We start from the raw sequence: 22,306 nt of genomic DNA on the forward strand, positions 1-22,306 counted from the left end.
CAAACGTTTGGAGTGTTGGAAGCCTGGGCCTTCGGCCAAACTTTGCAGTGATCACTTTATCGATACGGATTATCACATGAAGCCGGATATCTGCATCCAACTGAATATTAAATGCCACTTGTTAAAAACAGCTGTTCCATCTGTATTCGATTTGACCAACCCCACTTACATGCGACAGCCTCCAAAGGAACGTTCGTTAGCCAAAAAACGTAAGCATCAAGAAGTGAGTTGAACACTATTTCATGATTTATACACTGCTGATGCACACAACACTCATACTACCCAAATGGCACATGTCATCCACTGTACAGTGGCTACACAACCATGTCAATTGCATTTAATGCCCGAGGCTACTGAGGTCGGTTGTTATACATAATGTGTAGGCCCTATTGGGGCCTGTGATACCGCATAGGCACGGTATATGAAACCAGGGGCGGGACATACCACTGCGGTGGGAGTGTACTCTATTAAGGAGAGCACTTGTCAGTCCCATGGGTGTCCTTAGGGACCATCTCAAAATTTACTGATGCAAAAAAAGAGGAACAGTGTTTGTCTGGGGGGAGTTTTCTAGGTGCTCAGTGTTCACAGAGAGACTAACACTGTTCTTCTATTTTGGCATCAGTCAATTTTGAGATGGTCCCTTTAGAGAGGTTCCACTTGACTGTGAACACCATTTCCATTTCCAGAGGTATTTCATGGAGATGATCTTGTGTCACCAAAAACAAACAGGACATCCTATAAATACTAAATATTAATTGTTAAAAAAAAATCAAAATATTCGTTCCTTTTCAGAATACATTCAACTTCTACTGAATGAGGTATTGAGACTTCGAGAGAAAATGCCCTCGTACAGCACTGCATTGGCCAATAGAGAAGATCGCATCAAGTCTACACCCAAGCCAGTCTGTACGAAATACACGAAACGTCAAACCAAACTTGAGGTCGTGGATAGCCGGAAGACTCGATTTAATCGGACGCTCAACTCTTTGGATAACGAAAGCCAGTGTACTCCTCTGAGGGCCAGGTAGAGCGAATCTTGTCACGAGCACAGACTGGAAGAGGAAGTCTTTGCTTTTTGCCCAAACGTTGCCAGCACCAGCGCACAAATCTGCGGTATGCAAGGTATCTCCATAACCTGAAAAGACAGTTTGAGAGAAAATTTGAGTTCAGATGAAACATAATGCATACAATGTAGTATGGCCATGAATCCTTTGTGCTGAAAGCAGTTGTTTCTGTTTTGTAAATAAATAGGAAGTGTACATGTACAGGTTTCTGTTATTTTACTTATTTCAACTTACTTGTGCATTGGCTGATCATTTCCTATTGGCCCTTGATCTTGGATAAATTCATACATGGCACTTTCCAGGACATATCGGTCAAGGCAGTTGCTTGCGAATCCGGGATGCAGAGTTATGCAGGCAACTCCATCTGGCTCATAACTTTCCTTCTTGGCCAGAACTGGGGAATAGTCACTGCAGCACATCGACTCTGTTCCAGTGATTTGAGCTGTGCAGTTTCCACAGTCACACCTGAAGTGATAAACGTTTACATATTTACAAAAAATGATGATTAACACTAGACCAGTTGCCAGTTGCCCTCCTTGGCTTCCCTCAGTCTCAGTGATGATGAGGCCGAGTCCATGACATGGCAGATGGCAAATGTCCTTCAGAGACTGTTCAAATACATACAACCATTGAACCAATACAAAGCCATCCAAGAAGTGCCAGAGCATCAGATAAAGTTCAATTGTGTATAGTAGTAGTGGATGCATGTCATGATGTAGTGCTGTGTGCATAGAGAACAGAGTGAGAATGTAAACAAAACTTGCCATTTTCTGTTGCCTGCACGTTCAGGGCGTTCATCCTCCACTTCCTCATCACTTTCGTCCGAATGATTACTCTCATTATGATCTAGTGATATCAATGGCTCGAACATGTATGGCTCAACGTTTAAATATCCTTCTGTATCGACCAAAACATCCTCAAATTCACTGCTCTCACTCTCTGAACTGTATGCGGAAGCCATCTTGCTTTGTTCTGACTGACACGACCTACGTCATCAAAAAATCCCTAGCGGCCACATGTGGAACTAATCTAAAGTTGTGTGTGGTGGGAAATTCAAATAGTTTCAAATTGAAAATTGAAATAACTAAATAATGACTTTATTATTAGAATTTTTTTAATGTCTGGGATCTTGTTTTTTTAACCCTCAACATATTTCATGAGTATCAAGCATGTTTTCAAACCTTGATATATGACCTTTAACATTTCGCTAGGGTTGTAGCCATTTTGCAAAGGGGTAGAACGGTAAGCTAGCAATGCTAAGGTGAAGTCTTGATCAAGTTTGATCTTGATCAAGTTTTTAACAGTTTGTACCGCTCTTTCTGCTTCTCCATTCCCTTGCGGATACAACGGACTGCTCGTCACATGTTCAAATACAAACTTATTGGCAAAACTCTTGAACTCCTTGGAGTCATATTGAGGTCCATTATCACTCCTTGGTCTCTCCGGAATTCCATGCCTGACTATTAGGTACTGCTGCTTCTTATACTCAGCAAGATCTGTCCCTAACACTTGCCAAGGTCGGCGAGGAAATTCACCTTGAATAGGCTCGTGCCTATAGCTCCTCATTTTCGCTAAGACGGTAGAGTTTTTAACTGAGCACTTAATCCGGGCCACCATACTGAATGTTTAGCTCTTTCCCTACATTTGGTTGTTCTTTGATGACCCTCGTGTATTTTATCCAGTATCTCCAAGCGCATACTCACTGGAATAACTATACGAGTCCCTCTCATAAGCAATCCATCCTGAACAGTAAGCTCGCCTGAAATAGGGTAGTAAGGCTTTACAGCACCTCTAACGAATGGACGGTCAGGCAAACCGTCTTACAGTATTGAATTGAACCAATTAACGGCAAACCTCGTCCTCCGATTGTCTCTCCTCGATCTGCTGCAGCCGATCTGGCTGGCAGATTTTGTGCAAATACCCGAAACATATGCAGTAGCATTGAGATCAAATTTAATGTCCGCCTCAGACCTTTCCCTTTGAAGCGGTGCCATTGATAGCGCATCGGCTATATAGAGTTCCTTTCCTGGCACATGCTTAACTAAATGCTATACGAGTACTTCATGGGCCTCATTTGAATCTCTGAACCCTAGCTGATCACTGGTAGCATTTCAAGGCTTTTGCCTCCTCCTAGCAGTGGAACTAAAGACTTATGATCTGTCTCCAATAAGAACGTTTTCCCTAGAACACAATCTGAAAATCTCTTGCAAGCCCCTGTGGCTGCCAATGCCTCTTTCTCTCTTTGTGTGTAACGCTTATCAGTGTCATCTAAGGTCCTTGACGTATATGCTACAGGTCTTGTAACACCTTTCTCGTGCACCTGCAGAATAGCTCCCCCCCAGTCCTTAAGAAGAAGCATCCGCTGAGACCATTGTTTCCCTCTACGGATCATAAAGTGCAAGCTTTCAAGCGCTCCTTTCTGGGGACCTTCCCTGTCCCAGCTGTTTTTCTTACTCATATGAGAACGTAAAGGTTCAGTCTTACTAGCTAAGTTCAGTATAAATATCCCTAGATAGGTTATCATGCAAAGCAATCTCCTGAGTTCTGGCACGTTCTTTGGCTCTGGAAAATCCTGAACTGCCTTGATTTTCCTTGGGTCAGGCCTAATGCCGTCACTATCAAGTATGTATGCTAAATACAACAATTTCTCCTCAGAGATCTCACACATTGGTACATTCAAAGTTACTCCTGCTTCCATAAGTCTCTTAAACACTGCGTATAACCGCCGATCGTGCTCCTGTTTAAATCCATGCCGTACACAAGTATGTCATCAATTTCAACGAGAACGTTGTCCAGTCTTTCTTGATTTTCTTGCGTTCGATTTTGAAAGAGTTTGAAAGAGTTTGGGCCCCGATAAGATTCCACATGGAAGTCGATTGAAACAATACCTGCCCCATGGCGTCATGAACGTTGTGAGCTTCCGACTCTCAGGATCCAATGGGATCTGCCAGAAACCGGAATTTGCGTCTAGCTTACTGAATACCTTTGTGCCCTTTAGTTTCGCCAAAGTTTAATCAACATATGGCATTTGATGCCTTTCACGACAGACACTTTAATTTAGTTTAGTCAAGTCCACACATATTCTTACTGAACCATCCGGCTTTGGTACTACGACCATACCAGCACACCAATATGTTGGCTCTCGCACCTCCGATACAACTCCTATGTTTGCCATCCTTTCAAGTTCCTCCTTGGTCCACTTTAGAAGTGGAATGGCAATTCGTCTAGCCGCAGAAATTGCATAGGGCTTAGCACCATCTTTTAGCTTTATACAGGATGTCCCAGAAAAAAGGTAATCCTGGCAAAAAGGGTTAATGTGATGAGATCATGCATTTTAACACATTGGCATTGCATCATAGTCAAGTGGAAGCTATGAGCTTTCCGTTGATGCCATTGTGACGCCCATGCTGCTACGCATGAGCACCAAGGCCCTGAAAAAGACATGCAGATTTAACCTTGTTACAAGTTGGGAACTTCCATAAGTTTGTGTCACACATCATTGACAAGGCAGACGTTACATAGACGTTCACTTTTCACTCCTCATGCCTTATTATTCACGGGTCATTGGTTCACTACGGTGGCCCATAGAGGACATGCGTTTATTTTCAATATATTAGAATATTTTTCTTTTTACGATGTGATTTATTTCTCTCGAATTACAACCGCCGTCGGATTTATTTCCACCGCGGTGGATATTAATTTCCACCGCAGTGGATATTATTTCCACCGCGGTGGATATTATTTTCTTTGGCGGTGGTGGGAATTATTATTTTTAACCCGGCGGTGGGAATTATTTTTTCGGCGGTGAGAAATAAATCCGACGGCGGTTGTAATTCGAGAGAAAAAAATCGCATTGTAAAAAAAAAATATTCTAATATATTGAAAATAAACGCATGTCCTCTATGGGCCACCGTAGTGAACCCAAGAATTAACAAGGTATTTTCAATGAGCACTGTTACATAGGCTTTCATTTTGTACTTTGCTTCGCTTCATTTCGTTTCTGGCGTGAGGTCATCATGTTCATGCGTGAATCAAAGAATGGACATGTTCATTCTTTGTGAAGTAAACCGGGCCACAGGCAGGACGTATTTTGACTGTCAAGGGAAGATTTCCTCCAACAGCTGTGAATATTTTGTCTTGTGGGATTTTTCTCGAATTACTACAGCACATACAACCATTTGCCGTATTAATCCGATAGTACTTCCATGGAAATGAGGGGATAAACAGGATAAATACAAAACACATAGTCTCAAATACATGTAATTTATTTGAATTTTTCAGGGTCAGGATGGACGACTACAAAGCAAGTTTGTGTGCGAGTATGTACTAACACCTTTCCTGTGGGATCCCACAGAGCCCGACTACAAAAATAGAGACCAGCGTGCACAGGCCTGAGAAGACATTGACAAGAAGTTACCACCCTACAAGAAAGGTAAGTACATCTTCATCACCACATTTTAGTCATCATCTTCATCAAAACTAACAACCACATTCCCGAAGACGTGTTGATCCTGCCACTCAACTATGGCACGCCAGAGCGGAATTATTTCAACCCTGTACAAAATATTAGCAACATTTTAAAAACGATCCAACATTTTTAGAAAACAAGCCAACATTAGCGGAATTATTTCAACCCTGTACAAAATATAAGCATTATTTAAAAAAAAGATCCAACATTTTGAGAAAACAAGCCAACATTTTTTTTTTAAATGTTGACAAAATTTTACAGCAACATTTATTTTCGTTCAAGATTTTTTTCTTGCAACATTTTGTTTCGTCAACAATTTTTTCGTCCAACAACGAGCGCCACCTGTGAACAACTAATTGAACTATATCCCCTCGAGACGAGGTTTAGCTACGGGGTACTTCTGGCATGTTTCTTTACACGAATATCTTACGCACGTGGTTGTCACTCGTCATGAATGTGTCAGTGTCAGATTTTTACCGTCATTAAATTACATAAGTTAAACCCCTACAATCATGACAAACAATTTAAATTTGCTAGCGAATGCTAGCGATTTCGAAGATTTGCTGAGAGAACTGCGGAGATCTTCCCAGCTTAACCTCGTCCCTGCGCGCGAGTTCTATTAGCAGTTCATAGGTGGCGCTCGATGTTGAACAGAAAAAATGTTGAACGAAAAAAATGTTGCCAAGAAAAAATCTTGAACGAAAATAAATGTTGCAGTAAAATTTTGTCAAGATTTTGTTTTAAAAATTGCGGGGAAAATATTTTTAAGAGAAGTGTGCCGACGCACGTTCCATCATACACTTAATTACTGAGCATATAAGCTCCGCCTCCTGTCAGGCCATATTTGGATTGACTCCTTCCGGTACTTTCTTAACCAATCGTGTTTACTTCCCCTTTTCGGACTTTTCTACCTGTAAAGCCTGTGATGAATAAAGTTAGTTAGCATAAGTATATCGTCGTTGTAACATCTCTCTGCATGTCTTGCATGGACTATACTCTGGACCACGTGGACTATATATGATAAACCCGCAATAGGCCGAACAAGAAGAAAAAAATGTAAAAAAAATTGTTGGGCTTGTTTTTTCAAAATGTTGACATGAGACTAAAAAAAATTATCTTTTTCAAAATGTTGACATGAGACTAAAAAAAATTATCTTTTTTAAAAGATTGTCGGGTATATTTTTGAAAGTTTAAATAGTATTTCTTCTCTGTTGCCAAGAAATTTGTAGTTGCTAATATTTTTTCAGGGTTGAAATAATTCTGCTTTGGCGTGCCATACTCAACTCATCCATCCGGGTGACTGAAAAAGTCACTGATTGTGTTTTTCGTACGGTTGTTGCATCTTCGGGTGTCCTGCCATCACGTGTTTCACCTTGGATGTACGATCAATCATGACCATCTCTCCTTCTGATGAAGTTGTGGAGGGCAATTGCTGCTTTTGTCACGGTAACAGCTTTGTCAGGCTGTAGACGTATGGCTCGTTGAAATATTTCAAGCTTCTTGCCCAAAATGCCAAAAGCTCACTCTACTGTGCGACGGGCTCTCGAATGGCTATAGTTGTAAATACGTCTCTCGCGATCAAGTGTTCTGGCGGCAAAAGGACGCATCAGATACGTCGTTAAAGGGAATGCATCCCCAAGTATCTGATATGGAATTTTCTAGTCAGAAGATTCTGATCAGAAGATTGTCGTAAGGGATCGAATGTTCAACCGGTTCTCCTCCAAGAGCTTGGACAACTCTGATGCCTGAAAAACACCAGCATCACTGACTCGCCCGTATTGGCCGACGTCCACAATCGTAATACAAGAGTCCGCATCACTAACTGCGAGAAGAACAATGCTTGGGAACCCTTTATAATTATAGTACATTGAGCCGCTATTGGAGTTGTTCACAAGTGCGATAGGCTTTCCGTCAATTGCACCCACAGCAAAAGGATAATCCCATAGATCTCCAAATCGTTTTGCGAATCGTTCCCAGTCTTCTTATTTTGGCTTCGGTAGCTCGATGGGCTGTAGCACTTGCCACAGTACCGCACAGGTTGCAACCACGTGTTCACTGATTGAGGTCCTCGATGTATGGAACGGGACAGACATGGTAGTAAATGATGATTCAGTGGCTAGATGCCTGCAACGAAAAACAAATTGGACTCTGATAATTTGATGAATTAATTTGAGAACTCTTTTTTTCAGGTGTCACGGCCAAGGAGACATGGAAAAAACTCACCAGGGGGCTCTGCAACGCAATTAACAGAAAGCAAAAAAAGAAATCTGGCAGCGGTGCTTCCAAAGAAGACAAACCATGGAAGTTTCAAAAGTCGATGAGTTTCTTTGTTTCTGTGAAGAACAAGCGATCTACGGAGAGCAATTTGGTCAAGAATCGGACAATGGGCCTGAAGCATCCGAGGATGACGAACAAGGCTTATCCCAGGCAGCTAATGAGGCTGGTGTTGACGGCTTTGATGACGGTGATTATAACAGTTACCCGCCAACTGAAATACTGCAGGAAACCAAGTCCAGCAGCAAAGAAAGTGGAAATCCCAGGCCAAAGAAGAGGAAGAGTTACTCTGTAGATGATGATTGTCAAGCTGGACTGATGAGAGCAATGCAACAACGTATGGAAGAAAGTAAAGAATCTCCTAGAATGAAGTTATTTAAGTCGTTATTGCCAAGAGTATTCCCTTTCTGAAGACCAGTTCCTCGATTTTCAAATCGATGTCCTGGCCGTCTTGAAAAAGCAGTCGCAGAAAAAATGTGCTAGGCGTATTGATTGTGGTAAATATATAAACATGACTACGCCCACGAGTGTTATCCCTGAAAAATTATTCTAAAAGCCATCTGCTATTCCCACTTTTATGTTTAATGCGCATTCGTATTTCCCGCGTTATGAGCATTTGTTGACGTCACCATATTATTATCGCTACCTATCGGGCAGGCCACCTCTTCGACATCCCTCGTTCGTCATGTTACAAATCGCAAGGGTTAGGATAGCAGACCAGTTTGTCGACTTGTTTCCTTTTCTTTTCATACCCCCTCATTTGCTTATTGATCTTGTACGTGTCGCGCCCGGGTGTCCATGTACCCGATGTGGTGAATTTTGGGCAAATCGGCACGCATACAGGCACGTGAAAATAAGTGGCGAGGCGAACGTTTGGTGATGTTGGTTTGGACTTCACCATATAACAAACTAAGTAGGCCAGCGGTCATCCTAAACAACGTCCACAACCGCCCACCAGCGTCCACCAGGTTTAAAGTCGGGTATAAAGCCATCAGAATAAAATTTAGTAGCCAGAAACGTAATAAGTACACCATTAAACACATTTCCTGAAAGTTTCTTGGCACTGGCCTGACTGGGGCTGAAGGGGTTATTGTCGTCCTGGGTGATGCACAATATCACCCAGGCTCTATCTGGCGATGCATAACATCACCCTGGGTGATCTTGTGCATTCGTTTTGCGATTGGTGACGAGGTTGTCAAATCGTAGCATGGTACTTCTGCTATATAGTACTGTAGACGACCGCGCACGGCGAATAAATCCTCGGCACCTTTCTCATGTTTATTTGTTAAACGCACATATTTTTGTTTGATTTCTCGTCCTTTGGCAACTAAAGATGCCCTTTCGACTTCGGGAATAGCTGCCATTGATGTTTCAAGTCGCGCTGGTGAACCAGATGAACGGCCGCCATTTTTTTTTTTGGCCGTGAACATTTCCACGTCCGCCGATTCGACAACCCCATCACCAATAGCGAAACGAATGCATAACATCACCCTGGGTGATGTTGTGCATGCACAATGTCACCCAGGGTGATGTTATGCATCACCCAGATAGAGGCTGGGTGATATTGTGCATCACCCAGGTCGACAATAACCCTTTTGGCCTGACTGGGGTGTAAGATAAGGGAGATGCTGTCTTAAATCACAGGGCTCCTGTTGTATTTGTATTTTCCTCCAAATCAAATCCAACATGAACATGGCCGCTGACTGGGTGGTGGACGCTGGTACATTTTAGACAACAACTCGCTAGTCTTGCACACAAATGTCATGAAACGATGAGGAAATTTGGAAAATGTTCTGTTTATTTCGTTTATGACCATTAGATTTTATTTTGATGACTTTCTGTCCTGGTGGACGCTGTTCTTCTTCCTCTTCCGTTAAGTTAACTTCCTTCATCATATTGAAGATTAATGTAACTGGTAATGTGTGCGCAGCGGGTAAATGGCCCAGATGTTGGTGGCCACTTATGAGCCCAGAGCTCAAGATGTTACAGAGCTCTGGGTCAGTTATTGTTTAATGATGGATTTTCAGTCTTGAATTGCTCAAGACTGGAGCTGGTCACGACCACCTCGGGCAAACTGTTCCACAACCTTATAGATGAGGGGAAGAACGAGTTCTTATATATGTCTTTGTTTGCCCTTGGTATATGGTAGCTGCCTGAATTGTTATGCCGCCCTTTTCTTTTGAGTGGTATTGGGCCGTGGTCTCCTCGTTCATAGCTACAAGACCGTTCCTGATTTTGTAGATCATGTTTAGTGTGACCCATTTGTAGACCTGGATTTTCCCCAGGTATGGCTCACTACTAGAAACAAAGTGGCTTATAGAGTTGGCCCAGAAGTTGTGACGGTACGCTTAGACAATGGGAGAGTGCTAAAATGTGGAATCTGCCAACTGGCAAACATGCTGATCCACCGTAGTTGTGTGCATATCCATTGGATACTTTAGGACTGATATTCACTGCCGATAAGTCGGCATGCTGGCAAAGAGAGGATGCAATCATTCCCGATTCCACATTTGAGCACTCTCCCATTGACCAATGCCATAGGGCCTTTTTCAGATACACCGGAACCACACCTAGGGTCGGACCAACGAACCATCTTTGCAATAGATCTTCACGGTAAATGACGCCAGACAATGCCTCTCGAGCTATTGCCTGTCGTCTTTTACTGTGAAGATCTATTGTGAAGATGGTTTGTTGGTCTAACCCTAGGTGGTACGGCGTATCTGGTGATGGGCCTATTGTCAAAAGGTGTACTGCTCAACTTGTAAGTGTCATATTTTTATGGTACCGTAACAATAAGAGTTTCAGCCAATTCTTTTGGCTCACCGTAGGGGAGTCTATACAACACTGCTGTGTCCGTCGTCCGTTGTCGTCGTCCGTCGTCGTATCCTGTTTCAAAAACAGTGGCACTTTTCTTAACCGCTGAGGCTATGAACTTGAAACTTTGTACAAAGGACCCCCCAAGGTCAGGTGACCTCTGATAATGAATTTCGGTGTGATCTGATTCTTGACTTTGCCACCAGTGGGCCAGAAGTGGAAACCTAAAAAGTGTGATATCTCTCTTATGAGTGACTCGTTTTCGATAAAATTTTTATGGTAGGTTCTCCTAATAAGGATACATCACATATCGTACGGGTTTTTGATTTGACGTAATTTCCAAGGTCACAGAGGTCAAATGGCGTAAATTGTCTGTTTCAGTGGAACTATGGCACGTTTCCTAACCGATAAAGCTATGAACTTGAAATTTGGTTCACATGACTCCCTACATTATATAATCTCCGACAACGAAATTCTGTCTGATCTGATTCTTCACTTGGCCACCAGGAGGCCCAAACTAAAAAAGGTAAAAAGTGCAATATCTCGCTTACCGGTAATAGTGACTTGTTTGCAAGTTTATTTGTATGGAAGGTACTCAACATCACATATCCTACGGCTTTTTGATTTGACCTAATTTTCAAGGACACAGAGGTCAAATGGTATGAATTGACCGTTTGTGTGTAAATGGCACGTTTCTTAAAGGCCAGTGGCTGCCTATAAATAGCCAATTAAAACCCAACATGGCAGAATACCCTAATTACTAATTCATTTCAGAGCTCTGACACTTTTTTTCAATTTTTTCAGGATTTCTAAGCTCAAACTAATTTTTCTGACTTGAAATTTGTTTGACAAGTCTATGAAATTATAGTTCACTCATCTACCAAATATGAGTCCTAAGAAAGCTTGTAATGCTTAGAAATTAAGGAGTAAAAATTATAACCCCCAGAAAAACAGTTGATTTTCGAAAATGACTGACAGCTAACTCATGAATATCCGAGAACAAAGATGGCGGATAGCTGAATGAGCATGCATGCATCAAGCATTGAAATCAAGTGAAGTAACTTACAAATTCCTACAATTTATGTATCCCAGACTTATTCCAAAAACTGATAATTTTCCATGTTAATCCATTTAATTCAAAAATCTTGGTTTAGTTCACACATGTTTTAAACGTCATAACACAATCACAGAAATATATGCTCCAAGTCCAAGACCAAGATAAGATACAATCCATCTGGCATCTCGAATATTTACGGCAGCAGATCAGTGCCATAAAAAATAAAATATTATCTCGTTATTACGAGATCTTTTCTCGTTATTACGCGATGTTATCTCGTTATTACGAGATCTTTTCTCGTTATTACGCGATGTTATCTCGTTATTACGAGATCTTTTCTCGTTATTACGCGATCTTTTCTCGTTATTACGAGATGTTATCTCGTTATTACGAGATCTTTTCTCGTTATTACGCGATCTTTTCTCGTTATTACGAGATGTTATCTCGATATTACGCGATCTTTTCTCGTTATTACGAGATGTTATCTCGTTATTACGAGATCTTTTCTCGTTATTACGAGATGCGAAAGTGCACGCAACATCGAGGATTAAGGTCTCATTAGGGAGGTTTTTTTTTATCCATGCGCGGCCAAGCCCTACGGCAGCAGATTAGTGCCATAAAAAATATAAAAAATAAAATATTATCTCGTTATTACGAGATCTTTTCTCGTTACAACGCGATGTTATCTCGTTATTACGAGATCTTTTCTCGTTATTACGAGATCTTTTCTCGTTATTATGAGATCTTTTCTCGTTATTATGAAATCTTTTCTCGTTATTACGCGATGTTATCTCGTTATTACGAGATCTTTTCTCGTTATTACGCGATCTTTTCTCGTTATTACGAGATGTTATCTCGTTATTACGAGATCTTTTCTCGTTATTATGAGATCTTTTCTCGTTATTACGCGATGTTATCTCGTTATTACGAGATCTTTTCTCGTTATTACGCGATCTTTTCTCGTTATTACGAGATGTTATCTCGTTATTACGAGATCTTTTCTCGTTATTACGAGATGCGAAAGTGCACGCAACATCGAGGATTAAGGTCTCATTGGGGAGTTGTTTTTTTTATTCATGCGCGGCCAAGCCCTAACCGTAGTTCCTAAAATCATTGATTTCTCGGTCCTTACAGTATGTCAGCGTTGATTCAGCAGTTGTTTTGGCAAAGACATGTTTTTTTGGGGTTTCTGAAACCTAGAGCGCTACTCAATAGGCGACTAACAAGAAACTACGCATTTATACTGTTGTTGCCGACGTATGTGTACACTGAACTTGGGATGTGCGTCGGCCCCGTGTTGAAATGCCGTCCAGTACCAGTTGGTGCGTTTTTCGCTGATTTGTTCAAAATTCAACATATCTCAAAAGTTCAATGGTTGACCCTCGATTTTTTTTTATTTTTGTGTAGCGTAAGCAACTGTCTTTCATGGGAGAATGGTCTCTATAAGAATTATTCAGGAAGAAATGTATAATATTTGGGGTTTTTCGTGATTGTCCGGCCCAATTGGCAATATTGCCATTTGGGATGGTGAACAGAGCTAGGAGCAAATGCGACGCTTATGATTTATTTAAAGAAATAAAATGCCCGATTTAACATCCTGCAGAATCAGGGGAATCGGGCGTTTCCAGTGATATACGACACAAATGGGTTGTCCTCATGCATTCACTTTGGAAACGCATTTTAAAATAGATGTTACGTCCTGTTAATGGGGCACGTCATCATCGCGTACATTTGGGAAAAACTCCCTAACGAGACCTAAAGCTCAGGATCAAGCGCGGGAAAGGTCCGTACTTTATAGACCCATCATCGCGTAATAACGAGATAACATCTCGTAATAACGAGAAAAGATCGCGTAATAACGAGAAAAGATCGCGTAATAACGAGAAAAGATCGCGTAATAACGAGAAAAGATCGCGTAATAACGAGATAACATCGCGTAATAACGAGAAAAGATCTCGTAATAACGAGAAAAGATCTCGTAATAACGAGAAAAGATCGCGTAATAACGAGAAAAGATCTCGTAATAACGAGATAACATCTCGTAATAACGAGAAAAGATCTCGTAATAACGAGATAATATTTTATTTTTTATGGCACTAATCTGCTGCCGTAAAGCCCTAACCGTAGTTCCTAAAATCATTGATTTCTCGGTCCTTACAGTATGTCAGCGTTGATTCAGCAGTTGTTTTGGCAAAGACATGTTTTTTTGGAGTTTCTGAAAACCTAGAGCGCTACTCAATAGGCGACTAACAAGAAAACTACGCATTTATACTGTTGTTGCCGACGTATGTGTACACTGAACTTGGGATGTGCGTCGGCCCCGTGTTGAAATGCCGTCCAGTACCAGTTGGTGCGTTTTTCGCTGATTTGTGCAAAATTCAACATATCTCAAAAGTTCAATGGTTGACCCTCGATTTTTTTTTGATTTTTGTGTAGCGTAAGCAACTGTCTTTCATGGGAGAATGGTCTCTGTAAGAATTATTCAGGAAGAAATGTATAATATTTGGGGTTTTTCGTGATTGTCCGGCCCAATTGGCAATATTGCCATTTGGGAAGGTGAACAGAGCTAGGAGCAAATGCGACGCTTATGATTTATTTAAAGAAATAAAATGCCCGATTTAACATCCTGCAAAATCAGGGGAATCGGGCGTTTCCAGTGATATACGACACAAATGGGTTGTCCTCATGCATTCACTTTGGAAACGCATTTTAAAATAGATGTTACGTCCTGTTAATGGGGCACGTCATCATCGCGTACATTTGGGAAAAACTCCCTAACGAGACCTAAAGCTCCGGATCAAGCGCGGGAAAGGTCCGTACTTTATAAACCCATATACCATCATCGCGTAATAACGAGATAACATCTCGTAATAACGAGAAAAGATCGCGTAATAACGAGAAAAGATCGTGTAATAACGAGAAAAGATCTCGTAATAACGAGATAACATCGCGTAATAACGAGAAAATATCTCGTAATAACGAGAAAAGATCGCGTAATAACGAGAAAAGATCTCGTAATAACGAGATAACATCGCGTAATAACGAGAAAAGATCTCGTAATAACGAGATAATATTTTATTTTTTATATTTTTATGGCACTAATCTGCTGCCGTAAATATTGCACACAGGCATTAAATTATTCATTCCCACATAATGTCCCATGTAGGGCAAGGAGGATACCGCGGTGACGTCACGGCTTTTCCAAGATGGCGCTACATATTGTAAACAAACTCGATCCACGGCCAAGGGGAAAATCAAGTCATCAAAAAAGTTAGATTTTTCGCATCAAATCAGAGTTAATATTATCAGTGCAGTGCCCTAGTAAGCGCGCAGCGCCTTTAGGTTGGGGGGAAACCCCCCAAACCCCCTGGTTGGGACCCTGCTATAGTTCCTTCCGCCAATTTTTTGTTTTGATAGACAGTTTTCTCCGTGTATCGCATTAGCAGTAACTCAACTCCATCGTCATAATAGCCGGCAAAGAAATGGAAAATGCCCCCCCCCCGAAAGGTGTCCAGACTATCGTAGTCTGGGACTCGGGCAGATTCTAATGTAAAGTGCAAGCTCTATTGAACTCGCGCAACTGTCGCCATGGAGAGCCCCCCCCCCAACCCCCGTCCTTCTGACATGTTTTAGCCAGTGCATTGGGGGGAAGGCCCCTCAAACCCCCTATTGGCCTCTCAATAAGTCCTTCCGAGCTGCTTACCCTGGGGCGCTCGGGTGGAACCCCCAAATCTTCATGATGGTGCAGTCCTTTGACACGTTTAACCCAGAGCGAGGAAGAGGTACTCCTTTGATGGTACCCTAACTGCAACCCTCAACCATCATTACCCTTCCTTTTCACTGGCATGATATTGGCAAGACTCCCTAGTGGTCGTACTGGTGGCTTCCTTGAGACAATTGCTTGTGGTCGTACCTGGGCAACCAATTCAAGGGGTCAGGGATCTAGGGATCAGGTTTTTCCCCCACCAACATATTGCCGAATGGTTAATGCATAAAAAATTGGTTGGAAAGGGTTTTTGCTGGCCAAGAGACTTGAAGACACTTGACTCTTGAGGAACACCAGACTGATGAACAAAGAACCTGAGGAACATAGAACCCTCTTCATACCTGGGAGCATAAAAAGCCTGCTAGCGAATATTGATTATTCTTTAGAAAAAAACGGAAGATCTGCAAAACCAATGGTACCCCATAAAAACATACATTCCTCCTTGAGGTGTCTTCGGATCCCACCACGGCCCGTGTGGAATTCGTTCAAAAGGTTTATTGAAATCTCAAAATAAAATTTTTTTCTCGAAACGCCTGCCCGTCTTTTGCTTCATTATTTCGGGATTAAATCCATTTTAAGCATCTTTTGGATATTATCGCTAAAGTTTCAAAAATCAAAACACATATGTCAGGGGGTAAACCCCCTGAAATTGAAGTTTGATTAAAAAACAGTGAGAATAATCGTGTGGTGCTCTCTCGGAGCTCAGAATAGTCGAGTTACTACTTTCGCGCGTTTATCTCTTCTGGCGGCCATTTTAAGTCAAATTTAAGCCATTTGAAACGAATCCATGGACTTGAGAAACATTGTTTACATTGGATACGTCGTATGCACGTTAACCATAGTAGCGCTTCGCAGAAAAGCCTTCGGCCTCTCTGCTGCGCGCTTATTAGTACTTTTCTGCTATGAAATAAGTCTTCAGACAATAAGCTATCATTTGAATAATGAAAAGTGCTGTTTTGATGGGGAAAAATAGGGTTTTTTAAACCAAATAGCCGGGCACCGATCTTCCAAAATTAGCGATGGTTTCAAAACAGTCTCCCAGATATGGGGCAATCTCTTCATTATCATAATGGGATTTGGAGGCATGTTTACAGATTTTACAAGTTCGAGACCTGTAATACCTAAAACTCGCATAGATCCCCATAGATCCCCTCTATTTGTCGAGTTAGCGCCCCTGTAAGATCATGCATTTTCGGACACTAGAACGAAATCTTCCTGCGGATATCGCGGTTTCGGTGATGATTTAAGGAGAAATTGACTGTTCTTAGAGTTGTATGGGACAGAAATGAGTTCATACTTCATGAATACATGAATATATTATGATATGGGCGGGCTTCTAAGTCAAAACAATAACAAACTCAACTGCATCTCTACTGTATATTGCGTAGTGCATTGCCTAGTGTATTTCGTAGTGTATTTTAGCGGAGACATTATTTCCGCACTTTGGCCACGCCAAACGTCTTTTTTATTCGTGGAAGTTAATCTGCTCTGTAAATTTTATTTTACACAGGAAGAATCCATACTAGGTATTGCAATATTTCATGTCTATTGATGTTTTTGTGTACAGGAGCGCACCAGACAGTGAGACGTGGAGATGTGTTCAGTGCTGGTGCTGTCAGTAGACTGAATCTGATTGGCCATAGCGATCACTAATATGGGTCGGGATCACGTGATGTGACGTCACCGCGGTATCCTCCTTGCATGTAGGGCTGACTTTCCAGATTAGGGAACCACCCTCGAACAAGTTTTATGACACAATTTGGCATTATGTCCCTCCTATGGTATATGTGTTTCCTGCGGCCTGGGTCTGCAGCAATTGCTGCTGCTTTCTTCTCAATGTATCTTTGGATTTCCCATGCACCAAAGTGCAGCAAGTTCGTCCAAAACCTCTTATAGACAGGTTTTCTAAGAGAGTGGTTATCCTCATCTGGGGCGTGGTTCTCTGTCTCCCACCAAAGTTCACGATTCCTTTCATCTGTCACACAAGGCCTACAAAAACAGTACTGGCACTCCTCAGCCTCTAGATTCTGCTCCAGCCTGAAGTCATTTACATATGGCTGACCAGGTTCTTGTACCACTGCACTTTCCTCTTTGTCCTGGTCGATATTTTCGTCACTTCCTTGGCTGTTCACTTCAATCTGTTGGTCACCATTGTTCATGAGCTTTTGAGGGTTTACTTCTCCAAGTTCCCAGTCATTAAATGTAATAAAAGCATGGAGTTCTTCTTTCTGCTCGTCTGACAAACCACGAAGGACTAACCAATCTTCCATGACTGCATGAAGCAGAGAAAGCGAGGGAAATGAACTAGACCAGTTCTGGTACCCATTGGTGACATGCACCAAATAAGGCCAATTGTTTTGCCACTTTTGTTTCCCTAAACGCTGAAATGACTGAGCTGAGATAAGTCAACTTTGAGTTCACCTGATCAGAGATGGGTGATGTACTTCAGAAACAAACAAACAAATTCTCGGTCTAGTTTCTGGGTACTGAGATCTGGTCATTAGGTCAGCATCACTTTGGCGGGAACACATTGGGTGAGTCTATTGGGATTTAGATCATGGGTGCAACTTGAACATCATGACAAACACCAAAACAACCTCGACACATATTCATGTGCTAAGATGTGGGATGACTTGCATCTGAATGGGTCTTTACTCCCTGATCCAAGAATAAGTCAGATCCAAACAAGTTGGTTTTAGAAGAGTGAAATGTACACTGATGATAATCAGCTGTCTCATACATTGTCTCCATGATGGAAGACATGGAAGAATCTCACGCAAAGCAGTACAATCAACCCCCTAGGTTTAAAATTGATATCCCAGGGGACAATGAATTCAAGGCTACTATACTGTCAAAGATTGCAAGAGTTAGGGACTATCTAAAAAGAAAACTTGGTGGTGCCACCAATGCTACTGTCTTGGAAAATTTGTCGGACTTTTGGGAAAAGAAGCACCCTGTGGATCATACCGATGCGAATTCATCAGATGATCGTACCAGTATGAACATGTATGTGGCCACGCCCAAGGAAAAGACTCTGGGATAACGGGGAGTGATAATTACCAAATGCGAGCAAATCTTTGTCTGCCATTGGAACGAGAACTGCAACAGGGAGGTAACCTCTGTTTGGACCAAGGGAGCAGCCGGAAGCTCACAGCGAAAGAGGACCAAAAACATAACAAAACCATGCTCTTATGGCTATAGGAGGTCCATATGGAAAAGACTCATTGAAAAGTTGTACTAGTCCTGGTACTGTAAAGCATAACTGATTATTTTGTGTTCAAATCCTTGAAGGATAATTATTCAAACTTTGGATAAAATGATGTTTTTCTTCATAATTGTGTTGTGAATAACTTTGGAATAACTTAGAAAGAACTAGGCCTAGGCCTAAGATACATTCAATAAGTATGGATTTATGGGTTTCCTCAATTATTGATGATGAAACAGGATCAAATCTTGCTTGGGGATAAAAATATTCAGTAAGTTTTAACAGCCTGCATGATCTTTCCAACTCCTTTAGTGAAATCTTCTTCCACGTGCCTCCTGTTATTGTTTGCAATCCAAGATGCAGTACTTCCTAGCAACGGCTGATCTCATGCCACTGATATTGATTTCCATATCTCCTCCCAGCCTGGTACTTTGTACTGGTGACCTGAATTCTCGGCGGGTGTAAATTCCTCAGTTTAGACCATGGCCTTTAACCACTGAATCTTTGAACTTTAAACTTGGTACACATGATCCCTTAGGTCTGATGACCTGTGACACTGATTTTTGGTCTGGTCTGATTCTTAACTTTGCCACCAGGGGGCCAAAACCAAAAATTTGAATAATGCCATATCTCGCTTATTACTGATTAGTTTTTGGTAAATATTTTATGATAGGTACTCTAAGCAAGGATACATCACATATGATACAGGTTTTTGATTTGACATACTTGTCAAGGTCACAGAGGTTAAATGGCGTAAATTGGCCATTTGAGCCTAACTGTGGCACGTTTCTTAACCCCTAAGGCTATGAACTTGAGAGTTTGTACAAATGACCCCCTAGGTCAGGTGACCGCTGACTTTGAATTTCAGTCCGGTCTGATTTTCGACTTGGCCACCAGGGGGCCAAAAGTGAAAACCTAGAAAGTGTGATATCTCGCTTATTAGTGATTTGTTTTCAATAACATTTTAAAGGTAGGTTCTCCTAGCAAGGATAATTATATCACGTATGAGTTTTTGATTTGACCTGGTTTTCAAGGTCACAGAGGTCAAATGACGTAAATTGGTCGTTTGAGTGAAATTATGGCACGTTTCTTAACCATTAAAGCTATGAACTTGACATTTGGTACATATGACTCCCTACATCAATAACCTTGGACACCGAATTTTGATATAATCTGGTACTCAACTTGGCAACCAGGAGGCCAAAACTAAAATAGGTAAAAAGTGCAATTTCTCGTTTATTAGTGACTTGTGATACTTACTCCAAGGAATGATACATCACATGTCATATCGACTTTGATTGGACCTATATACTATACATGTACAATGTTTCTTAACCAGGATGAATTCCAAAGCACCAAATATCTATACGGTGAGCACAACTGCCCCTGGCCGTTTCATTTAGGGATAAAGATAAACTGAGAATTAGTGGAAAAGAATTAGTGTTGTCAGGGAAGGGTTAGGGTTAGGGACAGTGTTAGGTAGGAGAAAGGGTCAGGGTCAGGGTTATGTTTCGGGTGGGATTAAGGCTCAAAAATGAAAATAACTGCCTTAAGAAGAGCCAGTGGCTCACATGTAAAATGCATTGGAGACTGCCGTAAAAATAGCCACAGTCTACTGGAAAAAGCATAATCCTATCTAGCATAATCTTATTTTACATAATCTTCAACCACAGCACCAGAAATGATTCCTAACCCAGTATACACCGTTGCTGCATTATCATTTAAAAGCATGAGAACAAGGTGAAAGGGGACCATAAATTATTTCCTATCCTGGAAGACGGGCGATAAACTACGAAGCTGCATTATTCATGTTATCATTTACGTATCAAATCCAGCTCTTTGACAATTTCCTCTCTGTAGAGAAGAAATTTGCAGATTAGCCTATAGTCAAGCACCACCTAGCAGGAACTTCACAGCATCATTACCCTTTAACAGCAACTTCCAGCTAGAGACCCCTTTAAATGAACTGCGCGAGGTCAGCCTAGTCAAGCGCCACCTATAGCAAGATACCCCTTTAAATGATAAACTTTAGTTGGAGGTCACAACAGTCAAGTGCCACGTTGGTGGTAGTTCCCAGGAACATAAGCACTCACACAGCATACAGTTGGCACACACTTTACCCTTCCTGACTGACTTAACCTTTAAAACAAGACTTGTAATGTTCCAAAAAAGCTTGTTTCTCCAATCCAGGTTTTATCCTAACTCATTTCTCGTTTTACAAATCTCATTTCTCATTTTACAAGATTTAACTTCTTGATTTCTTGTTGGCTCACCGTTAGGGGAGTCTATACAATAGCCCTGTGTCCGTCGTCGTCTGTATCCTGTGGCATGTTTCTTAACCGCTAGTGCTATGAACTTGAACTTTGTACACATGACCCCCTAGGTCAGAGGTTCTCTGACACTGAATTTCGGTCCAGTCTGGTTCATGACTTGGCCACCAGGGGGCCAAAACTGAAAATATAAAAAGTGTGATATGTCTCTTATCAATGATCCGTTTTCAATAAGAATTTTATGGTAGGTACTCCTAGCAAGGATACATCATATAGCGTACGGGTTTTTGATTTGACTTACTTTTCAAGGTCACAGAGGTCAAATGGCGTAAATTGGCCTTTAGGATGTAACTATGGCACGTTTCTAATCTGCAATGACTATTGATCCCAAATTTGGTACACATGTACCCCTTAGTCAGGTGATCTCAACGACCGAAGTTCGGTCCAATATGATTCACCACTCGACCACAAGGGGGCAAAATCCGAAAACCTTAAAAATGTGATTATTCCTTAACTTCTTGCCTGATTTCCACCAATTTGATGTCATGGGTACATCTAACCACCAAACAGTATGTGTAACACAGGTTTTTAATTTGACCTACTTTTCAAGGTCACAGAGGTCAAATGGCGTAAATTGGCTGTCAGAACGTAACTATGGCACGTTTCTTTACCGCAATGACTATTGATCACAAATTAAGTACGCATGTACCCCTTGGTCAGTTGATCTCAGGTAATGAAGTATGGTTCGATCTGATTTGCTGTTTGGGCTCCAGCGAGGGGGCCAAATCAAAAATTCTTCAAAATGCTATTATTCCTTAATTACTTGCCCGATGGGCACCAAATTTATATCATAGGTACATCTAATTCTAACAACCATTCAGTGTGTCACCCAGGTCTTTTTTGATTTGACCTACTTTTCAAGGTCACAGAGGTCAAATGTACTGTAAATTGGCCATTTTGGGGAAATTGTAATTGCTTGGACCCACATCAAACCTAACACTACATGACACAATACCATGCTCTTCATTCATCTTTCCTCCACATGCGGTGAGCACAATGGCCCTGGCCATTTCATTTTACAGACACCCTATAAATACCAACTTTCAGCAAATTCAGATGTGATAAAGGATGGTACCCCTTTAATCAAACAGAAGTAGATCAAAGTAAAAAGCCGTTCTGTCTTTGCCATGTTCAACTCCTCAGAATACTGATGAAGCCCCATATCGAAACAAGCATCTTGTTTCTTAAACACTTGCTCCTACGACTCATACATGTCGGCACCACCATTTTTGCTTGAACATAAAATCCTGAAGCAATCGGGAACTCTTTCGAAAGGAAGTGAATGCCAATTTCAAGGATGGGAGTCACTTCTTTGCTTCTTTATAGTC

General features: G+C 41.5%; 1 protein-coding gene, 1 long non-coding RNA gene and 1 pseudogene across 5 annotated transcripts in view; 2 read left to right on the forward strand and 1 right to left on the reverse strand.

Moving 5' to 3' along the window:
• Nucleotides 1-224: 224 nt before the first annotated feature.
• LOC135486541 (uncharacterized) lies at nt 225-1,895 on the reverse strand. Its single transcript, XR_010446716.1, has 3 exons — nt 1,829-1,895; nt 1,299-1,529; nt 225-1,135 (listed from the first exon to the last, which is right to left on the reverse strand). It is a non-coding gene; the product is annotated as an uncharacterized LOC135486541 (long non-coding RNA).
• Nucleotides 1,896-5,352: 3,457 nt separating this feature from the next.
• Nucleotides 5,353-8,359, forward strand: LOC135486061 (uncharacterized; annotated as a pseudogene).
• Nucleotides 8,360-8,490: 131 nt separating this feature from the next.
• Nucleotides 8,491-22,306, forward strand: part of LOC135486856 (heparanase-like) — a 125,944-nt gene continuing 112,128 nt past the window's right edge. For 3 of the 4 annotated variants that reach the window (XM_064769966.1, XM_064769969.1, XM_064769968.1), the window contains exon 1: nt 8,491-8,509. In XM_064769966.1, coding sequence (XP_064626036.1) covers nt 8,492-8,509 — 18 coding nt within the window. In that variant the 5' untranslated portion in view covers nt 8,491. The other variant, XM_064769967.1, reaches the window with a different exon arrangement.

This window comes from Lineus longissimus, chromosome 4 (genome assembly GCF_910592395.1).
Source record: "Lineus longissimus chromosome 4, tnLinLong1.2, whole genome shotgun sequence".
Classification (NCBI taxonomy): domain Eukaryota; kingdom Metazoa; phylum Nemertea; class Pilidiophora; order Heteronemertea; family Lineidae; genus Lineus; species Lineus longissimus.